General features: G+C 48.9%; 1 protein-coding gene and 1 non-coding gene across 2 annotated transcripts; one reads left to right on the top strand and one right to left on the bottom strand.

Moving 5' to 3' along the window:
- Positions 1-7,082: 7,082 nt before the first annotated feature.
- On the bottom strand, positions 7,083-7,274 carry LOC142589144 (U2 spliceosomal RNA). The gene has a single exon (XR_012829838.1). It is a non-coding gene; the product is annotated as a U2 spliceosomal RNA (small nuclear RNA).
- Positions 7,275-25,207: 17,933 nt separating this feature from the next.
- dod ((peptidyl-prolyl cis/trans isomerase) NIMA-interacting 1 dodo) lies at positions 25,208-25,839 on the top strand. Its single transcript, XM_075698917.1, has one exon. It carries the CDS (start codon positions 25,265-25,267, stop codon positions 25,736-25,738), a length of 474 nt encoding a protein of 157 aa, XP_075555032.1. The 5' UTR covers positions 25,208-25,264; the 3' UTR covers positions 25,739-25,839.
- Positions 25,840-26,053: the final 214 nt, after the last annotated feature.

Raw genomic sequence — 26,053 nt, 5'->3', positions numbered from 1 at the left:
GCTTCGCTCTTCAGGGTGACTTGATAATTGCGTCCGCCGAAGTGTTGGACGCAATACACTTCCTCCAAGGATACTATCGAAGCCGTCGCGTCGACGACGTCTTCGGGACTTGTCCCCTCAGGGACCACAACATCGAAGGCATAAGCCTTCGGGGGCGGTTGGCTTGCCATGGTCGTGACGACGTTCGCCAAACCAAAGAACGCCTGCACTGGAGATGAACCCGGCCACCAGCTACTGGTGGCCGAGATAGTCTACCGCCGCTCAACTACACTTTGATCTTAGCCAAAAGGCCGAGAAGCTACTACAACTCGATCTTAGCCAAAAGGCCGAGAAGCTACTACAACTTGATCTTAGCCAAAAGGCCGAGAAGCTACTACAACTCGATCTTAGCCAAAAGGCCGAGAAGCTACTACAACTCGATCTTAGCCAAAAGGCCGAGAAGCTACTACAACTTGATCTTAGCCAAAAGGCCGAGAAGCTACTACAACTCGATCTTAGCCAAAAGCCGAGAAGCTACTACAACTTGATCTTAGCCAAAAGGCCAAGAAGCGACTACAACTTGATCTTAGCCAAAAGGCCGAGAAGCTACTACAACTCGATCTTAGCCAAAAGGCCGAGAAGCTACTGAAACTCGACCTTAGCCAAAAGGCCGAGAAGCTACAACTCGATCTTAGCAAAAAGGCCGAGAAGCTACTACAACTGGATCTTAGCCAAAAGGCCCAGAAGCTACTACAACTTGATCTTAGCCAAAAGGCCGAGAAGCTACTAAAACTCGATCTTAGCCAAAAGGCCGGGAAGCTACAACTCGATCTTAGCCAAAAGGCCGAGAAGCTACTACAACTTGATCTTAGCCAAAAGGCCAAGAAGCGACTACAACTTGATCTTAGCCAAAAGGCCGAGAAGCTACTACAACTTGATCTTAGCCAAAAGGCCGAGAAGCTACTACAACTCGATCTTAGCCAAAAGGCCGAGAAGCTACTACAACTTGATCTTAGCCAAAAGGCCGAGAAGCTACTACAACTCGATGTTAGCCAAAAGGCCGAGAAGCTACTACAACTTGATCTTAGCCAAAAGGCCAAGAAGCGACTACAACTTGATCTTAGCCAAAAGGCCGAGAAGCTACTACAACTCGATCTTAGCCAAAAGGCCGAGAAGCTACTAAAACTCGATCTTAGCCAAAAGGCCGAGAAGCTACAACTCGATCTTAGCCAAAAGGCCGAGAAGCTACTACAACTGGATCTTAGCCAAAAGGCCGAGAAGCTACTACAACTTGATCTTAGCCAAAAGGCCGAGAAGCTACTACAACTCGATCTTAGCCAAAAGGCCGAGAAGCTACTACAACTTGATCTTAGCCAAAAGGCCAAGAAGCGACTACAACTTGATCTTAGTCAAAAGGCCGAGAAGCTACTACAACTCGATCTTAGCCAAAAGGCCGAGAAGCTACTAAAACTCGATCTTAGCCAAAAGGCCGAGAAGCTACAACTCGATCTTAGCCAAAAGGCCGAGAAGCTCCTACAACTTGATCTTAGCCAAAAGGCCGAGAAGCTACTACAACTCGATCTTAGCCGAAAGGCCGAGAAGCTACTACAACTCGATCTTAGCCGAAAGGCCGAGAAGCTACTACACCTTGATCTTAGCCAAAAGGCCGAGAAGCTACTACAACTCGATCTTAGCCAAAAGGCCGAGAAGCTACTAAAACTCGATCTTAGCCAAAAGGCCGAGAAGCTACAACTCGATCTTAGCCAAAAGGCCGAGAAGCTACTACAACTTGATCTTAGCCAAAAGGCCGAGAAGCTACTACAACTCGATCTTAGCCAAAAGGCCGAGAAGCTACTACAACTTGATCTTAGCCAAAAGGCCAAGAAGCGACTACAACTTGATCTTAGTCAAAAGGCCGAGAAGCTACTACAACTCGATCTTAGCCAAAAGGCCGAGAAGCTACAACTCGATCTTAGCCAAAAGGCCGAGAAGCTACTACAACTTGATCTTAGCCAAAAGGCCGAGAAGCTACTACAACTCGATCTTAGCCAAAAGGCCGAGATGCTACTACAACTGGATCTTAGCCAAAAGGCCGAGAAGCTACTACAACTTGATCTTAGCCAAAAGGCCGAGAAGCTACTAAAACTCGATCTTAGCCAAAAGGCCGGGAAGCTACAACTCGATCTTAGCCAAAAGGCCGAGAAGCTACTACAACTTGATCTTAGCCAAAAGGCCAAGAAGCGACTACAACTTGATCTTAGTCAAAAGGCCGAGAAGCTACTACAACTCGATCTTAGCCAAAAGGCCGAGAAGCTACTAAAACTCGATCTTAGCCAAAAGGCCGAGAAGCTACAACTCGATCTTAGCCAAAAGGCCGAGAAGCTACTACAACTTGATCTTAGCCAAAAGGCCGAGAAGCTACTAAAACTCGACCTTAGCCAAAAGGCCGAGAAGCTACAACTCGATCTTAGCCAAAAGGCCGAGAAGCTACTACAACTGGATCTTAGCCAAAAGGCCGAGAAGCTACTACAACTTGATCTTAGCCAAAAGGCCGAGAAGCTACTAAAACTCGATCTTAGCCAAAAGGCCGGGAAGCTACAACTCGATCTTAGCCAAAAGGCCGAGAAGCTACTACAACTTGATCTTAGCCAAAAGGCCGAGAAGCTACTACAACTCGATCTTAGCCAAAAGGCCGAGAAGCTACTACAACTTGATCTTAGCCAAAAGGCCGAGAAGCTACTACAACTTGATCTTAGCCAAAAGGCCGAGAAGCTACTACAACTCGATCTTAGCCAAAAGGCCGAGAAGCTACTACAACTTGATCTTAGCCAAAAGGCCAAGAAGCTACTACAACTTGATCTTAGCCAAAAGGCCGAGAAGCTACTACAACTCGATCTTAGCCAAAAGGCCGAGAAGCTACTACAACTTGATCTTAGCCAAAAGGCCAAGAAGCGACTACAACTTGATCTTAGCCAAAAGGCCGAGAAGCTACAACTCGATCTTAGCCAAAAGGCCGAGAAGCTACTAAAACTCGATCTTAGCCAAAAGGCCGGGAAGCTACAACTCGATCTTAGCCAAAAGGCCGAGAAGCTACTACAACTCGATCTTAGCAAAAAGGCCGAGAAGCTACTACAACTCGATCTTAGCCAAAAGGCCGAGAAGCTACTACAACTCGATCTTAGCCAAAAGGCCGAGAAGCTACTACAACTCGATCTTAGCCAAAAGGCCGAGAAGCTACAACTCGATCTTAGCCAAAAGGCCGAGAAGCTACAACTCGATCTTAGCCAAAAGGCCGAGAAGCTAATACACCTTGATCTTAGCCAAAAGGCCGAGAAGCTACTACAACTCGATCTTAGCCAAAAGGCCGAGAAGCTACCACAACTCGATCTTAGCCAAAAGGCCGAGAAGCTACTACAACTTGATCTTAGCCAAAAGGCCGAGAAGCTTCTACAACTCGATCTTAGCCAAAAGGCCGAGAAGCTACTACAACTCGATCTTAGCCAAAAGGCCGAGAAGCTACTACAACTCGATCTTAGCCAAAAGGCCGAGAAGCTACTAAAACTCGATCTTAGCCAAAAGGCCGAGAAGCTACTACAACTCGATCTTAGCCAAAAGGCCGAGAAGCTACTACAACTCGATCTTAGCCAAAAGGCCGAGAAGCTACTACAACTTGATCTTAGCCAAAAGGCCGAGAAGCTTCTACAACTCGATCTTAGCCAAAAGGCCGAGAAATTCTCGTAGCGCAGCAGCCGCCGAAGCGGTTTGAGACCGAAAGGGGAAAATGAAATTGCAACGAAATATATAACAGTCGCATAAACGTTCATTTAGAGGAAATTTGATTTAGACCAGACACGGTGTAGCATAACGGAAGCGACGGTGTGCAGGTATTCCACGGGTCCACCGTTTCCGGTCGCCGTGGCGGCTGCCACTATAGGTTGCGCCACAACCACTCGAGCACTCGACATGTCGCGGGAGGGGCGGAAGGGATGCAATGATGGTGGCTTGGGCTTGTTGAGGCCGCCGTAAATTGCGCGTGGTGTCGGACTTTCTGCGCGAGATAGCGAGACCGGTCCACCCAAGAAAAACTGTTCCACGGAGTACTCGATGTTCGTGTTCGCTTCTGCAACATTAAGGGAGGAGCGGACGGGTTGCCGATGAAACGTGCGACACTTCTCTAACTTTTTCGCAAAAGGGAGTGGCCACGGAACATCATGTTGAAATCCTTCGTCCTTTGATTTAACGCTCACGATGTAGTCCCTTTCGCTGTTCACAAACGTAGGCCCTGGACGGCTTCCGGTTTTGCTCGCTGACGTATCCCGCTAAATTGAAGCGAGCAACACGGGCGTCCGCGGCGAAATATTGAGTTGCAGGAGCGCGTGAAAATCTGAGCCCGCATATTTTCAGCGTTGTTCCTCTGTAAATATCGACAATTTTACAAGTCAAGGTCACCGTAAGGTATACGAAGAATTTCATGTATTATCATTGAGGCCGTAGTGCGCATGTATTTTATCTCAAAACTTAAAAAAATAGACTTTCGGCACAGAGAAACAGCCTAAAAACGCGCTTTGTGTTCCGGTTCAGTAGACTGATAAGGCCCGTGACTGAATGTTTCTTGGGGCCGCACTCTCGCTGCTGTTGTCGTCACATGTGGTCACCTTAGGTGAGAAATCACAATGTCCATGTAGCTAATTAACACGATTGACTAATTAAGTTTCTCATTTTCTAGCTTCAACGCATATATGCTGCAAGTTCGAAATTGAAGCCGACCAAGTCTAGCGACACTTTCGAAATAACCGGCCTTTTAAGCGCGCTACAAATACGCGGGAGTTGCGGCTAACAGTTTCCCAAACCCATGCGTCGTACAGTTCGAATGGATCTTAAGTGTAACGCTAATTCTTTACCGTAACTCGGAGTCGGATACGAGGATCGAAAACGGCCCTTGTCTGAAGATTTCTGCTGCACATGCATGCCTTCTTCACAACTGGACGGCTTGAATTTCGCAACTGGAACGCGTTTGCCTAAGTGAATAAATACGGAGTTAGTGGGTGGACATTTCTATTAACGCGATAGCGTTAAGGAGCTCGTGTCGCAGAAAAGCCGGTGTCGTCGGTGTCGGCGTCCGCGGCGTTGGCCGTGAGCGATAAACCACGGCAGGCACTTCATAAATAAAAAGCAACTTCCAAGATGGCCTGGGTGGGAATCGAACCAGGGTCTCCGGAGTGTGAGACAGAGACGTTACCACTGAGCCACGAGTTTTTTTTTTCTTTATTGCCGGAAGCACTGAGCCACGAGTTCGATGCTTCAAAGCGGTACAAAAGCGCCTCTAGTGAACGCGGTGTTGCCTTAGAAACGAGCTGTTTCTAAGGCTCAGACGTGCGTCGCTTGCTCAGGCCCACATTTCGTTGTCGCGCCGAACGCTGCGTTGCTCGACGCTCACTGCGTCCGATGCGGGGCGCGTAGTCGCTGCGCCGTAGCCCATTGTCTTACACCCCTTGGCGGGTCGACGGAAACGCTGTCGCGTTCCACTCTTGAAGGCGAAGCTTAAGCGTCCTCCAATTTTTTTAGCAGCCTGGATACTGCGATTTGTCGCGCAAGAAACGTCTGCCTTTTCAGGTAATGCACCTAAAATGGCCGAATTTGACGATACGATAACACAATTGGCTGGCAACGCGTGGCAGTGCGTTCAGCAGGGAATGAGCGGACGCTCGGGCAGCGTTGATAGAGAGAGTCCTTTGTGTCACGGCTCTGAAGTGGCGCGACAAAGTCGTAAAACTCGCGGGTACCGACATCAGGCGAGGCGTCCGAGTCCGCGGAGTGGGCCGGTAATCCCGCCGGACGAATGAATGCGCGGCGAGCGTTCGACGAGCTCGTCCTTCCACGCGCACGTAGCGGCCGTCGGACGCGGGCTGCGCTGAGCGATGCGCAACTTCGTCACCAACGCCGCCATTTACCTGGACACGCGAGCCCTGGGTGCTCGGCCCGACGCAGTGCAGCGATGACGCCACTGCTCTTTTAACACATCCCCGTCGTCTGAGTCGGCTCTGACAAGCGACGCCCTAACAGCCCGCAGTAATCCAGTTTTGGAGTCAGGTCGCGTAGGACGCGACAGTCGAGACGCCATGGGCTCCGAGCTGACTGTGTTCCTTAGGGTAGCTCTGACACTAGTTCGAAGGGGCGGTGACCACTTACGCATATGCAGGTGAAGGTGGGAGTGAACGCACCTCAGCGAAACCGACGTATCCAGTAAGACATCGCGGAAAATAGGCTCTGTCCAACCTACTCGACGATGCCCCGCGTCGCCATGTCCAAACCTACGTACTACCGTGAAGCACAGTTCGTACGCATCAAGAAGCGCAAACTGCTGCACCAGACGACCTAACTCCCTAGTGTTGCCGTTTGGCCTGCCCCTGAACATCTGCATCCGAATCGAGTACACAATTGAAGTCGCCCAAAAAAATTACCGGACGCGAATCTAGGATATATACATCCAAATATATACATCCAATCATTTTAAAAAGCTATTGGAATTTGCAGACTCTGCCGGACCATGAGTGCACAGTAATCGGATGCGTACAGAGTGAAATGTGCAGTCGAACGCCAGCACGCGTCCGAACGCGTCGAAGGATACGCGATGGAGGCGCAATATATTTCGGTTGAAAATAAGGACTCCGACGCCACTCGAACGCGTGGTGGCGTACGAAAAGAAGCTATCAATATATAAAGCGTGTTTGAACTTCAAGACATCGCTTAAATTTTAAAAATAAATCGTCCCTTGCAGCAAGACGAGGTCGGAAGCCGACGAATGCCTGCTTTTGCACGTTACGAAAGCCATGCACATTAATGGTGAGCGCTCTAAGGTTTAACACACGTACATAGCGCTCGAAAAATTGAGAACGTGCCTTTTTTTTCCCTGTACGCGTGCGATATATATAGCCTGCCCAACCGTGAAGCTGGCTTTCCCGCAAAGCTTAGTCGTGCAGGGGCTGAGCCTTTCAAAAATTACGCGGGGGGCAAATGGAACCTTCTTTGACGGATTGCCACAATTATGACACTCTAATTTGATTCTGACTTTGGATTGAATAAGGTTTTCTCACCCCCGTAGGGGTGAGTGGGCCGATCCCGGAGGCAGTGCAATACCGGGCCAACCCGTGGCGGAGGTGAAGCAAGCTTCAAGCACTCCGCCCCATTCCAAAAATAAGTTTAATATCTTGGGTCCAAATAGGACCCGTATCAGATATTAAGCTGATAAGAACAGATACTACACTTTGATCTTAGCCAAAAGGCCGAGAAGCGATAACCAGCATTGGACCGAGGTCTGAACACACCGTTTAAAACCCAGCAGTAAACTCTAGTGCCTTCATAAACCCGTGCCAGTAAAACGCCCCTTTTGCGGCACAACATCTCAGGCGCTCGCTTTGGGGAATGCTAGGGTTGTGTTAGCGCACCGCTTCTAGTTTAAAATCTATCAATCCTATCTATTTTATTAATAAATAGGAATAACAGACGCGAGGTTGAACAATACGCGCGTGCAGGTACTCTCGACAGCACGGTGATGTAAGACAGAATACCGGTCGATATTGTCAAGCCCCATCCAGAGAGGCAAAAAGCAAGCACTTTTTTCTCCCGAATTATAATTTCATCGACAAATACCTAGACATAGCCAAGTCGACAAAATTGACGAAAAACATCACTGGTAGCAAGAGGCGACGACGTCACATTCAACATGGCTTCACCCGTGGCTTCCGCGTTCATGGCTTCCCCCTGTGTGCGTCGGCCGCCAACGCGACAAGTTCGTATCGCCAGCTTTATTGGGAATGTTTATCGTATCTAGCAGAGCCAGTTCCGAACGGGCGCAGGCGTTATCACCAAAGTCTACGACTGCAGGCAAGAAAAAGACTATTTAGGAGGCAAGCGAGCGCCGTGAAGCCGTGCGGCATCTCAACACGCCCGCGCGATCATCCACTGCTTCTTGCTGTTCAAGGGTTGCAGGCAGCTACTTCCGACACTTCCAAGGCATCGCCACGCACTGCGATACTGTCGTCTTTAATTGGAGTTTGTTTTGCCGCAGTGCGTCGAGTATAATATGTTGCTGCTCAAAGGTTGCAGCTACTTCCGACACCTCCAAGGCACAGCCACGCACTGCCATTCCGTCATCGTTGATTGAAATGACACAGCTCGAGGTAATGGCGCTGCCCCGCAGCGCCAAACCCCAAACATATTTTCCCTCGCAGCAGTTATTTCAGCGCGAACGTTTGCGTTACGCTACGATGAAGCGACGTTGTTTCGAGGCGAGCGCTGAAGCCATGCAAGATTTCACTTGCTCATTGATCACGGCTCGCGTTTGTGGGTGCTTGCGTGTGTGTACATCATTCGAACAACCCTATGAACTGCACCTAACTTGGAGAAACAGTTTTCTTTTTTTCAAACCATATCGTTTGCAAGGGCAGTGGAAACATCGTCACGAGTCTATGCATATAATTTTCGGAGAGCGCCGGAGCCGTGCAAGGTCTCACGCTCGGACGTCCCGTTTAAGAATGACTGAGGAATTCTCAAAGCGACGCAGCCGCTGAACCGGTACGAACGAAACTTGTCGAGACCGACAGTGAAAATCAAATTGTAGTGATGTGTACAGCCGCATAGCGTTGATCTATAGCAAATTTGATTGAGACCAGACGCGGTAGCATAAGGGAAGGGGAGCCGTTTTCACAACCACGACCTACTGTAACTTCAGACCTGCACAGATAACCGGTTTCTATGGGAGCCGCTTGCGCCCACTCTCGTTCAACCGTTAGCCGTTGGTGCCGCTGTTATAACCTGTTCGTCTGCTACTCAAAGGTTGCCTGGTGCGGCGTTGTAGTTAGTACGGCGGCTGTTGTGTAGTGACGAACTGCTTGCATAGTTGAAGATTTTTGCGAAAACAGTGACAGTGATGTCACAAGGCTTTGATCGGTCACTTGGCTCCAAAAGTTGACTGCCCGAACCTCAAAAATATCGGAGAGCGTAGTCCGCTCCTCTCTAAAATAGCGTTAAATAGCCGCTCCTATTGCCTTTTTTCAAGCAGTTGCAAACCGCACAGATCTTGAAGATTATTATAAGTCACATTGTTTATAGAGTTAGTAAAGTTCACAACAGTTTCATTGTATACATTGTAAAGTTCGACGACAGAACGATTACCAACAATTTTAACTCGTAAAAGCTGTCCGTTAATGCGTCGTGAGTTAAAAAAGAGAATTACGCACACAGCTTCACTGCGTACGTATCTTTCGCACCACCGTTATGCTGCCGCCGTACCACGCAGAAAAGCTAGCTTTACAGGTTGAAGAGTCCCGTGACACAATTTAAGGCCTGCAGTGCAGCACGTTTTAAATCACTGGGATCGCTTTTGCAAGCCGTCTACTGAGCTAGACATCCAAAAACATCAAAAAAGGTGCTCACCTTTCCTTGAAGCAGAATCGATCAACCTATTGCACATATCGGGTGGAGAACTTACTCATGAATACTTTTACCAGATCACCTGCCTTTCACTACGGCACACAGCAGTAAATCATAGTGTCATCTACGATATTGGGCTATCTGTAATCAACCAAAGAAAGCTAGATTATCCTATGATTCATTTAAAACAATTTTTCCAGTCTGTTACGGAGGCCAGGAAAGGGAGATTTACGCCGTAGATCGAGCATTGCAGCTGCCATCTATGCTCGTTGTTTACATTTCTAGCACCGCTCCTCCTCCTCTACTTTCACTATTCAAACGCAGAGCATTCGCAAATTTGTTTTCTCTTTATATTTGTGAATTTATTCATTTACCGCCAATACAAGCGCTTTGTGTCTGCCGAAATGGCAGCACGAGCGCTGAAGAGATCGCGGAAGCAGACGACAGCGAACAGGTTATAACTAGCGCCACTCTGCTCGTACTCTCTGTCCCTAGCGGCAGAAGGGGCGAACTAGACCAGGCGTGCTGGAGCAGCGAGATCTGTGAGGCCATGGAGAGTGTGAGGCTCTGGAGTTCAGAAGGTCGTGTTCACAACTCGCCCATCCAGGGCGGGGCTACTGCGCCGCCACCTTCACTGACGTCACACGTCACGTGCGCGGCAACTTTTTTTTTTTTTTTTTCGTTTGCTTGGTTGCGACGAGCGTTTCCCAGGCGCGCATTCAAGACGCGCGCCGGCTCGTTTGCTTTGCTCCGCGCGCGGTCTGTTAGCTTATGGCATTGGAGCGTGTCCAATGGGCGATACTATTGATGTTCGGGCATCCATTCTTAGAAGACACGTGCAGGAATTAAAACATGACGATGACATCCGGTATGACTGCTTTAGATCGAACGATGAGATGAAAAATTATGCAGATCCCACGCACTGTGGCAATCGATGTAAGCGAAGCTTTCCGTGCTGGATGCTTTGATTGACGACAGTTGGCGGCGACGTTGACGGCTAAAGCTTAATTTCTCCAACGTTTAGGCTAACACGAGCGTGGTGAGTTGATGTTGAACGTTACCTTGCGTGCACCACTGCTGTTTGTCTGCGTAGTACACAGAACACACAGGGAGAGGTGTTTGCTTGAGGCGTTGTTCTCTCAGAGGGTTGAGCGTTGTCATTGCTTCACGTGACATATCGCGTTGTGGCAGAAGTATTAAAGTTGAATTGGATTATGGGGCTGTACGGGCCACTAAATTATCTACATTTCTACACTCGTAGCACAGAGTGCTCCAAGCTGGCGTAGCTAGCTTACTTGGTAGAGAAACTTCTCCTCTCCTCTTCCATCAGAGATGGGACGATATAGACGTTTGCACTTGGAGAATAGACTTTATGTACACAATATTTACATCGACAGCTATTTACAGTGGGCCTGACGTATCAACTCGACATAGCCGATAGCGCATAACACCGTTCGTACGTCAAGACCCTTCGGTTACACTGGGACCGGCGTCTTAATTCGGCAGAGCTGAAAATGCAGAGCACCTTTCCTGCATCCAGAACCCCCGTGAGAGGTCGGGAGCCAGGTTTCAACCCTTCAGTTGCTCCTCCCGAATCCCCTCACGGCAAATTACGACACCCCGGATCCCCTCACGGCAAATTACGACACCCCAGTGACCTGATTGGGTCAACTGGGCTGTAACTCACTGGTCTCTCTCTCTCTCTCTCTCTCACCCTCTCCCTGCGTTCCTCGGAACATTCAGAGAGACAGAGGTAGAGAAAGGAACCGCCAAACAACAAATAAACAAATAACATCCCATCCATCCTGTTCCGCGACATGCATGAAAAAGTCTCTCGACATTTTGAAGAACGCTTACGGGGAACGAACATCTGCGTCGCCCCGTCCTCGCACCTTAATTAAAACCATCGGGCACTGCGTGCTGCAACCGGCACCGCTGCCGAAGCACACCTACCGATTCACCATGCCGTCTTGTGCGTGGTTCGTCTCCTCCGGCGGGCCCATAGAGCTAAGTGGAGAGATGGGTTGCGTCTCCGGTGCCAGCCTGTCTTTCAACAGACCGCGCGTCGCGTCATCGATCCCTCTGGCTTTGAAGTTGCCCCTTTGTCGCCCAGGCATCCATTGACGCCTTAATGACGCTTTTTCCGTGGTCCGTCCCAGGCCTCCGTCGGCGCATCCGGGCCAAAGAGCCCCCAACGTCAAACCCTTCCCCACGTTTCCAGACCGCACGCGCGACAGGTTAAGATGCCCCGAGGTAACGACGCGGGCCCCCTGTCGCGAAAGGGCACCTCCTGACTAACTACCCAAGCGCCCAGCTGGTTTTGCTCTCGGCGATCAGCCCGAAAACGGCGATCAGCCTCTGTGCCGTTTTTCAACAACCTTTACAGTGCCAAAACCCCACTCGGATTATGAGGCACGCCGTAGCGGCGGACTCCGGATTAATTTTGACACCGTGATGTTCTTTAACGTGTCCCGAAATCAAAGTGCCCGTGCGTTTTCTATTTCACTCCCGTCGAAATGCGGCTGCCGCGACTGGGGGTCAAATCCACGACGTTTAGCAATGCCGTAGCCGTAAAGCTAACGCGGCGGGCACAGAAGTGTTGATTTGACGGTCAACCGCTTCCGTAGTGTCTCCTGGACCCTGCGGCGCTTTAATTAATGCGGCTCTGATTCTGCACGTACGGGGCAGAAACCTGGAGGCTTACGGAAAGGGCACAAGGGTTGCAATGTGTGCTTGTTGGTAATGCACCTTCAAGGGGAGTACGGTAGCGCGATTAAAAGACGGGACAGAAGAAGACACATAGGAACACACACAGCGCTGTGTGTGTCCCTATGTGTTTTCTTTTGTCCCGTCTTTTAATCGCGCTACCGTACTCCCCTTGAAATTACGAAAAGGGTTCTGGTTAAAATGAGGACGACGCAACCAGCTATGGAAAGAAGAATGATGGGTGTAACTTTAAGGCATAAGAGCAGATTGGGTGAGGGAACAAACGCGAGTTAACGACACCTTAGTTGAAATCAAGAAAAAGAAATGGGGGGCATAGGCAGGACATGTAATGAGGGAAGATAACCGATGGTCATTAAGGGTTACGGACTGGATTCCAAGGGAAGGGAAGCGTAGCAGGGGACGGCAGAAAGTTAGATGGGCGGATGAGGTGAAGTTTGCAGGGACAACATGGCCACAATAAGTACAGAAGTATGGGAGATGCCTTTGCCCTGCAGTGGGCGTAACCAGGCTGATGATGATTCTGCACGCCCTGCCCAAGTTGCCCGCTTGACATATTTGCATGGCGTTTATTTTTCAGAAATATCAGCAGCGTACTGTACCGTACTTTGAACTTAAGCTTATCCTGCTTCCCCGCAATCGCTGTAGTGGGGTTTCCTTACCTTCTCAGGTCACCTCCCCGCCTCTCTTAAATGGAAACTGCCTCTTCTCCCTCTCCTTCTCCTCTCTATAGTTGTATCTGCGTCCCCTTAGGCCTCGCACTTAGTAGACAGGGGAGCACTGCAGTTTCTGCAATGCTTCTGAGGGGAGTCACGGATAATTGCAGCTGTAAAGCGACTGACGTATCGACGGCCAGGGAGCTGCAGAGGGCATTGTGCGCATTCGACGCGGTGGGGTGAAGACGAGTCTCTCCCGTCGCTTTTCCTCTCTCACTCGCGCCTGCTCTGATCCACCCCACGACGCGGTGTGCCCGACAACAGTAGCCACAGCAGCCCACAACAGCAGCAGCAGGGGGAAGGTCGAAGGAAGAGGCAAAGAAAGCTTCGCTTTAATATCCGGAACGATCACTGGCTGCTGCCAACGTGCAATTCGCGGTTCGTTCGTCACGAAGAAAGTCGGGCGAGTGCACTAATCGGTGAAAGTGATTCACAACGCTGTCAAGGGGAAACTTTCGATCGCGGACAACCTCGATTCCAGATAGAACTAAATTCGGACCGAGCTCTGCTACGCAGTCATTTTCAATCGCATATTTCACTATGACCGTCCTTATCCCACATATGATCTAAACGTTTGATTCGGATTGAGCTCAATCGCTAATGAAAGTAGAGAAGCCTGAAGGCCGTGAACGCTAGTGTTTTAGAGATTGAACGTTCGCACTAGTTGCGCGTGACTCGCTGTGCCTGCTTGTGTGGACGGCGCGAATAACTTGGGCACAGGCACTGTTAATGATAATTAACCCTGCTACAGCCTTATATATAAGGCTAGCAGTATGTATTAAATAAATCAATAAATGATACCGCGTAGAGCGGTGTAAATTAGTTCGCTTATCGCTTATCATTTTCGTGCTATTGAAACGAAGGAATTTCACCTTCTCATCTAAAGCAAATGCGTGCTTCTGTTTTGACGGGTAACTCGACGACGTGTAATCATTTAATCAACTTTAGTGTTTTAACGCCGCGGTTGGGTTAACTCTGGGAAATCAATTACTGGAACAGAGATCTGCCGACTCTGCATGGACGATGAACCAATCGTTGCATGCACATCGAGTACGCGTTGCAACGGACAGAATAATTAAATAGGAGCACTACAGAGGATGCATTAACCATGTCACAACAATGTGAATATAGACCGAAACTGCCTAGCGGCCGCGCTCAATAAAAAAAAAAGAAGGAAAAGTAGTGCGATCGTTCTACGCCAAAGGGCTTCATGAAAGTGCTTTCTAACAATGGGCGCCTCCTTTGTGTATCGCGACGGGGTAATCAAAATTGGTGCTTCGCCTATCTGATGCAAAGCACAAATAAAAAAGAACGTACTTGTCTGTTCCCGAAGAGTCTGCTGCAGGGACGAATAGCCGCGGGTCACGAGGCACCCCGTTAAGGTGCTTACACAATCAACACCAAAAAAAAAAAAAAGGAGAGAGAGAGAGAGAGAGAGAGAACGAGCACACGTTATATGTCGCGTCGCTGAAGGTGGCGTTGCAGAAGCCGACGGAGCTCCCAAACAGGAGCGACGTTGTACAGGTATACCCGGTATTTCCTAGTAGAGTGTACTAAAATGGGGGAGTGGGTCCAGCGGACGCCTTGGCGAACGCCGACGGTGATGTGAAGAAAAAAAAAAATAAACTCCAAAATTGCGGCGGCGCTGCCGTCGCTTTATCCTTGAGGGGCTTTATTTATCCTGAGTTTCCGGTTGTTCCGGCTTAGTTCCGGCAGCGCCCATTGGCTGAGACGACGTCACGGGCTGAGTAGCTGTCGTCTGCTCGACGCATCGTCGTTGTTGCGTCGCTTGCATCGTTTATGTCGCTCTTTCTCCATTTTATTGAATACAGGTAGGTGGGGAAATAAAGCCACCATTTCCGCCGCCGAGTGAAACGCCTTTCAAAGCTCCATGCAGCTACGGTAGGGTCTCCGACGCGACAGGCGTCCGACCGGCGCGAGGGGTTGCCTATTCAGGTGAAGGCGACGGTGGCGCCACCAACTTAAAAAAAAAAGAAGAAAGGCCTCGGCAGGGAATGCGCGCTGAACCGACTCCCCCAATCAAGTACACACTATCCCTAGCTGACGGGTGCCGATGAAACCGAGAATAAGTGCCATACACTTTTCTTCACTTATATTTAACAGCTCCTTTGCAAAAGGGAACTACCATGGAACATCCTGTTTCAATCATTGATCGTGTGTAAGTGTGCATTACAAAACGTAGAAGGAAACGTCTACCTATCCTACCTTTCCTTATTTTTTCTAGTTCGGACAGATTTTTTTTAATGGCCTCTGACAGCGCTGTTACGCGTCTTCAGGTGTAGTTAGTACAGAGGCAGACGTTACCTACGCGAGGAATCGCAATGTCGATGTAGACAATTAAGATTCGCTAACTTTCTCATTCTGAACTTCACCGCATATATGTTACAGTTTCGAAATTGAATCCGAGCAAGTGTAGCGACACTGTTGAAGTAACCAGCCCTAAAGCCTGCTACGAAATATAAAGCCTGCTACGAAACACTTTCCCAAAAGCATGCGTCGTGCATTTCAGGTGATCTTAACTGTAATGCGAATTAATTTTTAGCATATTTCGGCGGATATTTCGATCAAAAACGGCCCCTGTTTTAACATTTCTGCTGCAAAAGCATGACGTCACTACCACACCGCTTGAATTTCGCAAGTGGTTGAACACGTTTGCTTAAGTGAATAAAGGAAGAAGTCAGTTGGTGGATCTTTGTAATTAGCAATCGCGATTAGCAAGTGCGATTTTCGTGATCAGCAACTGCGATTACTCGAGCAAGAAACGTCTGCCTTTTCATGTAGTCCACCTAAAATGCTCGAATTTGGCTATATGGGCTTCAGGTGAATGACTTTTCTTCAACAGTGAAGCTGTATGTGGCTAGTGTATATGGCTAGTGTATTCCCCATGTCCTAAAGTGAGAGTCGGCCGATCCCGGAGAATGACTGAATGAAAAACTTTACCCGTCTTTAAAGGGAAGGGGACAACGGCACAGAGGGTGGAGGGTGCAACTACTTGAAGTAGGCTTCCTCTATCCTCTCAGCCCACTCCTGAGCAAACTGCGCGCCCAGGCAGAGCCAGGGACGCAAAACCAAATACCTACAAGGATCTAGTGGTATAAAGTTTGTAAACAAGGATAAGGTGCCTCAGAAAGGCTGGCCAACGTTTCGATAGGAGGACCCATATTCGTCGAAGGCGGCCTCGTCATCCTCGGCATGTTAGTTTTAAAGGGTTAGCGCAGTGACGTCACGTGCGGGTGTTGTCGCTTGGCGGCTGGTTTTAAAGGGAGAGACTTCAGAGGTAACGAGCGCTGTCGTCCGACGTCTGTGAGCTTCGTTCCCAAGACGAGGGGACAAGAGCGGGAGAGTGGGAACGCGGGGAGAAAAAAGAAAGAAAAGCACAAAAAGAAGGAACAAGAAAGAGAAAAAAGAATTTAAGAAAGACGGCGGCTAGCGGGCGCGTTGGGGAGGCGAGAGGTAAGGAAGCATTCAGGGGTGTCGGCGGCATGTTCTTGTGGGAGGCGAGAGGTTAGGAAGCATTCAGGGGTATCGTTGGCGGCATGTTCTTGTGGCATTAGAAGAGCCGGTCAGGCGGTCAGCGCGCGAGTAACACAAAAGAAAAAAAAGAAGAAAACATTAGTTGAAAGAGTGACTTGCGTAGCATAGCAGCAATACGTCGAGTAATTCTGAAGTAGTTAAGGTGGCGACGAGGAGTCTGCGGTGCAATGTATGGGGTGACTGAAAGGCAGCGGCATGGTCTTTCAAGGGGCATTGCCCCAGTTGCTCAACGTAGGTGTCGTTACGGCGGCATCCAGAAATGGTGGTACCCTGGGTTGAGGCGCCGAAAACGGCATATTGACTTTGGAATGTGTTGGTGAGGGTGCTTAAAAAACTATATTAAAAAAGGGAAAAGAGAGGAGAGGGGACTCGAAACCGGAATAACAAATAGGAGGGTGACGTGCGCAGAAGCGTGCGGGGGCAAGTGTACATGGGAGAAGGGGGTCGTACAGTTGATATAAACGTAAAAACCTGAAAGAGCATATTAAATTGAGTAGTAGGCAGGAAAGATTTTTCCAAATGGAAGAGTAGGTAAGATTAAGAATTAAGGTTAGCTGGTGGCATAATGTGTTTTGTGTCTTGGTTGATGATATGAGAATTTCAAATTTAAGTTACCGGCCGCTTTTAAAGATTCTAAGTTGCCACGTGCCAAATTAATTCCGGTCGGGTGTAGGCAAGTAAACTTGTGTATGAGGTATGATTCTGTATATTTTCTTTCGCGAGGGGAACGGAAATTTGTTTGTAGTATATAGAGCCTTGCTTTATCAAATATATGACCATGTTCATTAAAGTGGCTGGCTACTGCTTTAGGTAAACTGTGCTTTGTGTCCGCGCGGTGACCGTTGAGTCTTGTGAATTTGTCGTCCAGTCTCATCTATGTATTGTTTGCTACAAGCGGCGCATTCTAGACAGTAGACTACGTTGCTTGATGTGCAGGTGAAAGCCGAGGTTAGCTTGTGTGCGTAATTCGACGCTGTACTTTTTACTGTAGTAGTAGATTGAATATGTTTGCATGTAGAACACCTGGGGCGGCCACAGGGACTGCTTCCCAACTTCCTCTTTGTCTTTAGTTTGGCGTGCACAAGAACATCTTTAAAATTAGTGTTGCGTCTGTAGGCTACTCTGGGAGGGTCGGGAAAAATCTTCTGGTTGCTGGTGAGACTTGGGTAGTATTTACTGAGGATGTTATTCAGGTTTGGGAGTGCGTTTGAGAATTTAGTAGTAAGCAGAGACGTTGTGGTTCTTGTGATCCTCGGGCGGGGCTTGAGGACCTCGGCTCGATCAAGTTTGGTTGCAGCGGTGTAGGCTGTTTGGAGGTCACTGTTTGGGTGGTTCCTGTGTGATAGGGTTTCTTTAAGGTGATCGAGTCTGTCTATGTAGTCTTGGTTTTGTGGGGGGCTTGGTATCTTGGTATGTGTGGGGCTTGTCAGTGCAGCGCGATAGGATATCTGTTTCTAGAATCCCCTTAAATATGTTCGAGTAGGTTGGTGCAAAAGGCGCACCCATGCTTGTACCATGTATCTGTAGGTAGTAACTCTCCTCAAATTCGAAGTAGTTATGTGTTAGAACTAATTCAAGGAGAGACAAGTAGACTTCAGTAGAGTGTTGTGCATTGTGTTTAGACAGCGTTTCTTTTAGCGAAGATAAACCATCAGGGATCGGAATGCTGGTGTACAGCGTCGTGACGTCTGGTGTTGCGAGAATTGTGTTGTGGGGTAGTGTGCCTTTAGTATTAATGTCCTCTATAATTCTCAGCAGGTGGGGCGTATCTTGTACAAATGACGGAAGTGCTTTTGGCAAGTCACCAAGGTAGTGGTTAAGGAATGTGGAGATGCCCTCTGTCGGGGTGTCATTGTTTGATACTATCGGGCGGCCTGGGATAATAGCAGTGTATAGTTCAGCGGATGGAATATTATGAATTTTTGGAAGGAGGTAAAAACGCCCGGCAGTTTTGTCGCTTGGTTTAAGAAATTTGTACTCTGACGGTGTTATCAATTCATCAGTCAAAAGTGATTTCAGCCTGTTGGTAATTGTCACTGTGTAGGACAATGTCGGATCGTTGTCTAGCATGCGGTAATGTTCTGGGCTGTTTAGTTGTCTGTAAGCCTCGTGCTTGTATTTTCTACTGGCCAAATAACTATACTTCCACCCTTATCTGCTTCCTTAATAACAATGTCATTCCGGCAACTAAGATTTGCAATGATATGACTCTCCGACGCAGTTATGTTTTTAGGTCGCTTAGATGTCTTGGGTTGGCTTATAATTTCTTTAGTGACAGTTTTAAGGTATATGTCAAGTTCTATGGCTTGTTCTGGTTCGGGAGTCCAGGTGGATTGTGCTCTAAGTGGTGTCGTCCCGGTGTCTGGTGCGTCTGCGAAAAAGTGTCTGATACGCGAGGATCTAGGGCGCTCGCCGTGGCGCTTCGGGGAAAAAGTACCTAGAAACGTGGTACACGCGAGCGGCACATGGTGGCGCAGCGGTCGAGCGCTGGGCTCGGGCGTAGACAGAAACGCGCATCCCGGGCATGGTGCAATACCTGCCCGACCCGCTGTTGAGGTGAAGCTCGAGCACTCCGTCAATAATAATAATAATAATAATAATAATAATAATAATAATAATAATAATAATAATAATAATAATAATAATTCACCTAACACTCACCTTCCTCGCCTCTTGTCAGTCAGATAAGAACCAGTCGCGGTAGCCAGTGCTATTCCCTGTGAAAGCAAACAAAAGTAGCCTCCCATGAACGAGAGCGCTTGATTGGGCTGTTGAAACAACGTTGCGAGTCACTGCCCGATGCTTGCGTCGACGGTTACGTAATTTTGACGCAAGGAAGTTGGAATAAAGACACACCGGAATAGCTTTACGTTAGAGCGCCCCAGCAAGCAGCCGAAACGTCCTCGGGTTGGATAGCTCGCGCGTATACTTATTCCAAGCATGCAAGAATCCTGCGAGCGAGCTGCACCGGACGGTGTCTTGGCCGCGCCGGCCTTGAATAAACCTAACTTCACCTACAAGTTCTCTGCACTCAAAGCCGGCCTAAGCGGAATCGCAGTTATATTTTCGTCAATAGCGCCTCCAGCAACAACAACAAAGAGGTGTTTATTGAACTGGACGTTTTGGGGCCAACTCGGCGCATCTTTAAGTATAGGCTAAAACGAGCACGAGCGGTAATACACTAAATCCTTAGCTCCGCTTGCGTTCTTTTGCACTCCAGGCCGACAGCGTCCCCTAGCTTCGTGACCCTGCTGCTAAAACTCCCTAGCGCAGTCCAGCGGTAGTACCTGATGATTTATGCATATTTTTTTCGGCATCCTAAGGCGCTGCGATTAAAGCATCTGTTGAAGAAAATGGTAGAATAAGGTTGCATACAGAGTGTCCCAGCCACCATGTCGTTAATAAATGTGGTTATCTTAGAACGATCACCTAAAAAAACTTCGGTCTTCTTAATTTATTAACAACAATTACAGAATATTTTTTTAAAATATTAAATTGCGATCGATGTATTAGTGCAGGATTCACAGGCCCTCCGGATACATACGCTTCTATCGATTTTTCGAGCCAACGTACGTATAATGTAACGCCCATGCCAAGCAATTGTCCTGCATAACGCAGACGCACATTTGAACCCGTGTCCGGGGTTTTATTGTATACACAAGAGCAGCTATAGTAGCCTATACGTCTTTCCTCAAGCAGAGAGGAATAAAAAAGCTAAATAAAAATAGAGCTTTTCAGAGCACACTCGGAAGAGGAGGAAACGTGGACGATAATGCGGAAACCGGGAAGGCATACGCAGACACACTAAAAGATGACTGTGTGATCTACTGGTCTCTAGAAAGGCAAGCGAGCGGTGTGACACGTGGCAGATGTCGGTAAACCCAGAAATGAAAGACTTATGTACGGCCATCCCACACAAGCGTGAACCGCAGCCACTCACATAAGCAATGCAAGACGAACCACTGCGTCTAGTAACCGAGTATAAATACCGGCCTGCGACGATCTCAAAGCGCGTGCGCTCACTCCATATCAGTGACGGTCCCGGAAAGGGGGACCACGACTATTACAGACTACATTCCTCCCTCTAAAAGCAGCCCCTCCCTCCCTCCGCTCTCTCTCTCACCAACTACAGGGAGAAAGCGCGATCCTAATGCTCTCATACACCCAGCCACCGAGAGAGAATGTACTGCCGGCATTGAGTAGACCTTTGCAGCGGATCACTCGCCGAGTATAAAGGCTAAACTGATGAATGGGGGCAATGCTTTTTTTGTTCTTCTGTGATCAGTGGTCGAGAACATTTTCTCTTCTATGCATGCCAGGAGGGGGCGTCAGGAGACGGAAGAGAGAGAGAGAGTGATTGTGAAGAGGCGCACTGGTGGGATGCATTGTGGAAGCAAGTGCGCAGGCAACGCCTCGGCCTCGCCGCTACACATAAATTGCGATCTTGATATTGCAGTGTAGTGCTTTAGAGGTACCGCGGGAGGAACTCTGAGCTGCTACCGCGCGCATAGTGGTGGCTTTGCTGCGGCTCTCGAACGATATAATGAAAGCTTGTTTTTTTGTTGTTGTTTTTTGCGGGGGAGGGGGGGGGGGGCTTTTTGAGAACGTCCTTTTTGGCCGCTCCTAGCACACTGTAAGTTTACACCCTTTCGGGTATATATTTGCCACACAACAATAATCGTCATGTGTCTTTCCCGCATTTCCTTTCTTGAAAACGCTGCGCTCGTTACTTTCCTGTCCAGAATTCTCTGTCACGCTGATTACTCGCATGCCGTTCGTGACTTGGAAGTACCGGGCTCACAAATGCGGGTAAGACAGGTGACGATTATCGTTGTGTGGCAAATATACACCCCAAAGGGTGCAACTGTTTTTAGAGTGTATACGTCACGATATAACACCGTAATTCTGTCCCGCCACTACACTCTTATAGGCAAAAGTACACCCTTTGGGGTGTATATATGCCACACAACGATAAGCATCTGCCTTGCTTGCGTTCCCTTTCTCGCCGCGCCCGCTACTTTCCTGTCGGGAATGCTATGTCATGCCGATAACGCGCATGCCGTTCGTTACTGGGAAGTACCGGGCTCGCCGCGTTAAAGAAAGGAAATGTGGTCAAGACAGATGACGATTATCGTTGTGTGGCAAAAGGGTCTAATTTTGCTTAAGAGTGCGCGTTGCGCGCTATTTCTCTACGCAAGAAATAGCTCAGCCGCACGTGCATCAAATAGTTCAACCGCGGGCTACGGGAAGGAATCGGACGCAGCGTCAACGTAGGTCCAGCTGGTGGGATCGGTCTCGGTAAACGCGGGCCAGAGACTCGGCTGGCCGCTATGCTCCGTGTGCCCTGGACGCCATTACAGAGACTTTTAGCCTGTCCGCTATTCCGGTATAGAGGCAACCTTTCTAGCCCCTATAATTCCGGCAAACGGGGGCGGTCTGGGCGGATTGCCGGATTTGCGGGTGCCTAAACGTGAGCGGCCGGAGCAGTGCAGCCGCCTGGTGGCGTAGAGTTCAACCAGACAAACACAGCTAAAACTGCAGTAACCCACAACATCCTGCTTCGCTGCTGGTGGAAATTTTTTGGCAGCGGCATAATTGTGAGCACGATTACGCCGCTGACTTATACCAGCAGCTAACAAGAATGTAGTAATTGGCTGTGTTTACGTGGTTGAGCTTTGCGCCACCAGCTGACGCCACCAATCTGGCCGCTCACGTTTACGCCCCCGCTAAACCGGCAAACCGCCCACGCAATGCAGCCACACGACGTCGTGAAGAAATTCAGCGGAGATTTGGCGGTAAATGCGAGAAAAACGCTCCAGCATTACGGTCGCACCTCTCTGAGGTCCCGGATGTCCGTGAATCAAACCGCGTTGACCACACTGCGAAGTGTTGTTCGGGAGCTCACTCGACACATGCACTGGCTGTTCGAGCAGCGAACCACAGACAGCTGCACTATATGTATATTATTCGATACTCCTACATAACACGAACGCATCCACCCGACGGGACCGCTCTTTGAAGTGCTGCTTCGCATCAGGAAGTGGTAATCCGTTAGCTTTAAGCACAAACGTGAGCCAGGTACACGCTGAAGTTTGTGCAGCGCTCACGGTTGGACGAAGGACAAGGAAAGTACACGAATGCACATGTCGATGCCAGGGTCGTCACCGACGACCCTGGCAATGGCAATGCGCCTAAAGACGCGCAGTGCGAAGCGGCAAACCTTATGCTATGTACTTGCAGTTCTTGCTGCTGCTGCTGCTGCTGCTGCTGCTGCTGCTGCTGCTGCTGCTGGTGTTCTCCTGAGCGGCTGTGGCGCATATCCACAGTGGGGGATTGGCCACGAATCGGGTGGTTAAACTAGGTGCATAAAAAAAAAAAAAAACGAGAGAGTTAACAGTGCCTCAGGCTGCTGCGCTTGCAGACCAAACCTTTTTCCCAGAGCCATATTGATACGGCTCACTGACATATAGCCCATCCGTTTTCGTCCGATATGAAAGGGTTCAGTTATTTCGCGTGCCAGCTGCACTCCTGTGCGCCTCGACAGCACCGCATATGTAATGTCTTCGAAATGTGAGGTATGCGCCCGCCTTCCCGCGCCCGTGAACTGCTTGTTTTCTGCTAGCGATCGCGCTTGTGCTCGCTTACGTTCACGCATCCTCCGGACGCTTTAACTGCCTACGTACAGTACGTTTCCCTACAAGATAGTGGAACCTTGTGCACGATGCCAACTTGGCAGTCGACACACTTCGACACATATGTCTAGTGCCACACTCATCTTGAGGCCATTTTTGCAAGCTGCTGCTATGCTTTTTGGTCACAACGGCGTACATTACAGCCAACGTGTTGGACGAAGAACACGTCCATTCCAAAGAGCTTCTCCGTACTTTTCAAAAAAAAAAAAAAAAAAATCGAAAACTTGTGTGCGTAGGGAATACCTGCACCTCATTTTGTCCTGCGATTAATTATATTTCTCTCCTGTCAGTTGTTCTTTCGTCTTTGCGGACGTCATCATTCTTTTTTTCGGAAGCTCATGCAGCTAATGTAATCGGTGAAGCCTGCCTGCCTTAATCTATCCACTTGTTCTTCGGAACTGCGACGCACACTGTCTATACGCACGATTTCTTCAACGCTGAACGAAATCAGGAAAAACGCTATACCCTGCTTCATTAGTTTGGAGTGGCTGGAACTGAAATTCGGTTTCGAGGCTATCGGGTGGGAGCGCCGCCCAAACCATGTGCGTGTAATGATTCAAATTTTAGGTCCAGAGACTGATTTCTTTCTTTCCTGCATCATTTCAACCGCGAACTTCAGCCCTAGGCTGCATTCTCTACAAATACGTTCAAACTGTTCACACTGTGTCGGTTATCATCGTCATAGTCGACTCTACAACCATGAAATCATGCACGCATCGGAACACATACTTCGGTAAACTATCCAGGCCCACCACCAACTGCCTATCGACACTGCTCAGAATAATTTCACTAAGTACAGGTGCAGCAACCCTTAACCAAATACACGCGCAGCTTTTTTGTTATGTACATGCCACTATCATGTTCAACAAATGTAGATTCCAGGTAAAACGGGACATAAGCCCAAAGAAAAGACGCTGCTGAAATGTCGCAGCTTTCATAGAATGCGCATGTTCGTTGTTACAGTCGCCAATGCACATTTTCACGCTCTTCGCGAGTTCTTCGAGTGGAAGTGAGCAAAACAGGTATTCCATGTCAACACTAATAGCTTGGCAGTTTCCCGGATTGATTTCCTGCAGAAACCGCGTCAAAGCAAATGAATTTGCTATTCGCGATAAGAGTCGTCAGTGTTCGAAGTGGCTAGCTACCCCTACAGGTATCCTGACACGACATACAGCCATGTACCCTTTTTCGGTAAGGATAACCTTGATAGGTATCTCGGGCTTATGTGCTTTTGCTGCAAGGAAAATGACTAGGAATTCCTTGTCAACCTTCATTGCTCCTGTTGCCACTATATCTAACTTCAAACCAATTAGCAAGGTAAAAACAATTTTAATATTTTTGACGGCTTTCCATAGTTCTCATTACAACAAAAATTGAATGCTTGAATACTCGAAAGTGACCAGGCTCATGTCAAGTTGTAGAAAATCACATCCTACACATCATTCCCACTATGGAACATTGAAGATTATTGACACGGTGGTCCAACGATTGTAGCGCCATTTTCACTTCTAGTGATAATCTTAAAACTATACGCCCAATACCATGGCCTCGGAGATTGCGCAGTGCGCGCCAGATTTTGAAGGCCATGCCCTAATTTGTATGTCCCCATTTGCTGCTATGGCCTCAAAGATTGCGTCCCACGGCGACGCCACGCCATCTCGGAGGCAATGGTGGCCATAAGGTTAGACGGCTCGGATGCTGCTGGCATAGTTTCGTAGAATTGTATGAAACTCTATGGCTGGTGGAAACCATGGTGAAAATGTTGGCTTGTGGCGTAGTTCACCTTCAAGCGGTGACGCGAAACCCTTTGGCGGCGCTAGGATAAACTCATGTTCCATCCCTATATTTTTCATGTGTTTTATTTATCTATTTTGTTTAGTCTTTACTGGACCTTGCCTTTAATGATCTGACTTTTAAGTCAATTTCATTTAAGTGACTTTTAAATTCACGCCCCCTAGAGCAGCGTCCTGAGGTTATGAAATGCGGATCTTAAAGGCTAAGCTTTTACTGGTTGAATGCGGCGGAAGCGATTGCGGGAGCCAGACAGACAGCCGCAGGCAATGGACACCACGCGTGCGCACATCCGTTACAAAGGGTGTAGCCCACGGTGTAGCCTGGTAGCCTCATCATCACCGACATCATCTTTCGACCGTTTTCATCGCAAGGATGGCGGGCGATCTACCAAAAGGTTGGGAGAAACGGGTCAGCCGCTCTACAGGTGAGGCGTACTACCTGAACACGATCACCAAGGAGAGCCAGTGGGAGCTACCCAAGGAGCCCGCCACCGTGGGCATACCAACCAAAGACCAGGTGTGGTGCTCGCACCTCCTGGTCAAGCACTGCGACTCGCGGCGGCCGTCTTCTTGGCGCGAGGAAAACATCACTCGCACCAAAGAGGAGGCGCTCGCCCTCATCAAGGGGTACCGGGAGCAGATTGTGTCCGGCAAGGCGACATTTGAGGAGCTCGCCAGCCAGCTGAGCGACTGCAGCTCGGCCAAGCGCAAGGGCGACCTGGGCACGTTTGGCCGGGGCGCCATGCAGAAGCCCTTTGAGGACGCCGTCTATGCTCTCAGCGTTGGAGAGCTCTCGGAGCCGGTGTTCACCGAGTCCGGCGTACACCTCATTTTGCGCACCGCCTAGAAGACACCAGCCAGGTGACTACTCGACACAAGGCAGAGCGGCGGACTCCTCCTCAAAGGCGTGTTGTACAATGTGTATTAAAACAACCGCAATGGGAAAAAATGAAAGGATTCCGAATTCAAACTGGCGAAGAACGAACAACACTTGCCACACTTGTAAGGAGCATCTCTGGTTGAAAGGAACAGTAGCTCGAAAGGATACGATATTCAGAGTGGCTTACTTATGAACGGGAAATAACGGCAGGCAAGAAAACGAGGACTGCCTGCATGTAACCATCGGGGAGTTCGTACATGAGGCGGAAATTGTATTGCTAGG

Source organism: Dermacentor variabilis, chromosome 7 (assembly GCF_050947875.1).
Source record: "Dermacentor variabilis isolate Ectoservices chromosome 7, ASM5094787v1, whole genome shotgun sequence".
Lineage (NCBI taxonomy): Eukaryota > Metazoa > Arthropoda > Arachnida > Ixodida > Ixodidae > Dermacentor > Dermacentor variabilis.
This window is presented reverse-complemented; position numbering and strand designations above follow the sequence as displayed.

Coding starts and splice junctions, on each gene's coding strand:
- dod (XM_075698917.1), top strand. CDS start 25,265: ATGGCGGGCGATCTACCAAAAGGTTGGGAGAAACGGGTCAGCCGCTCT.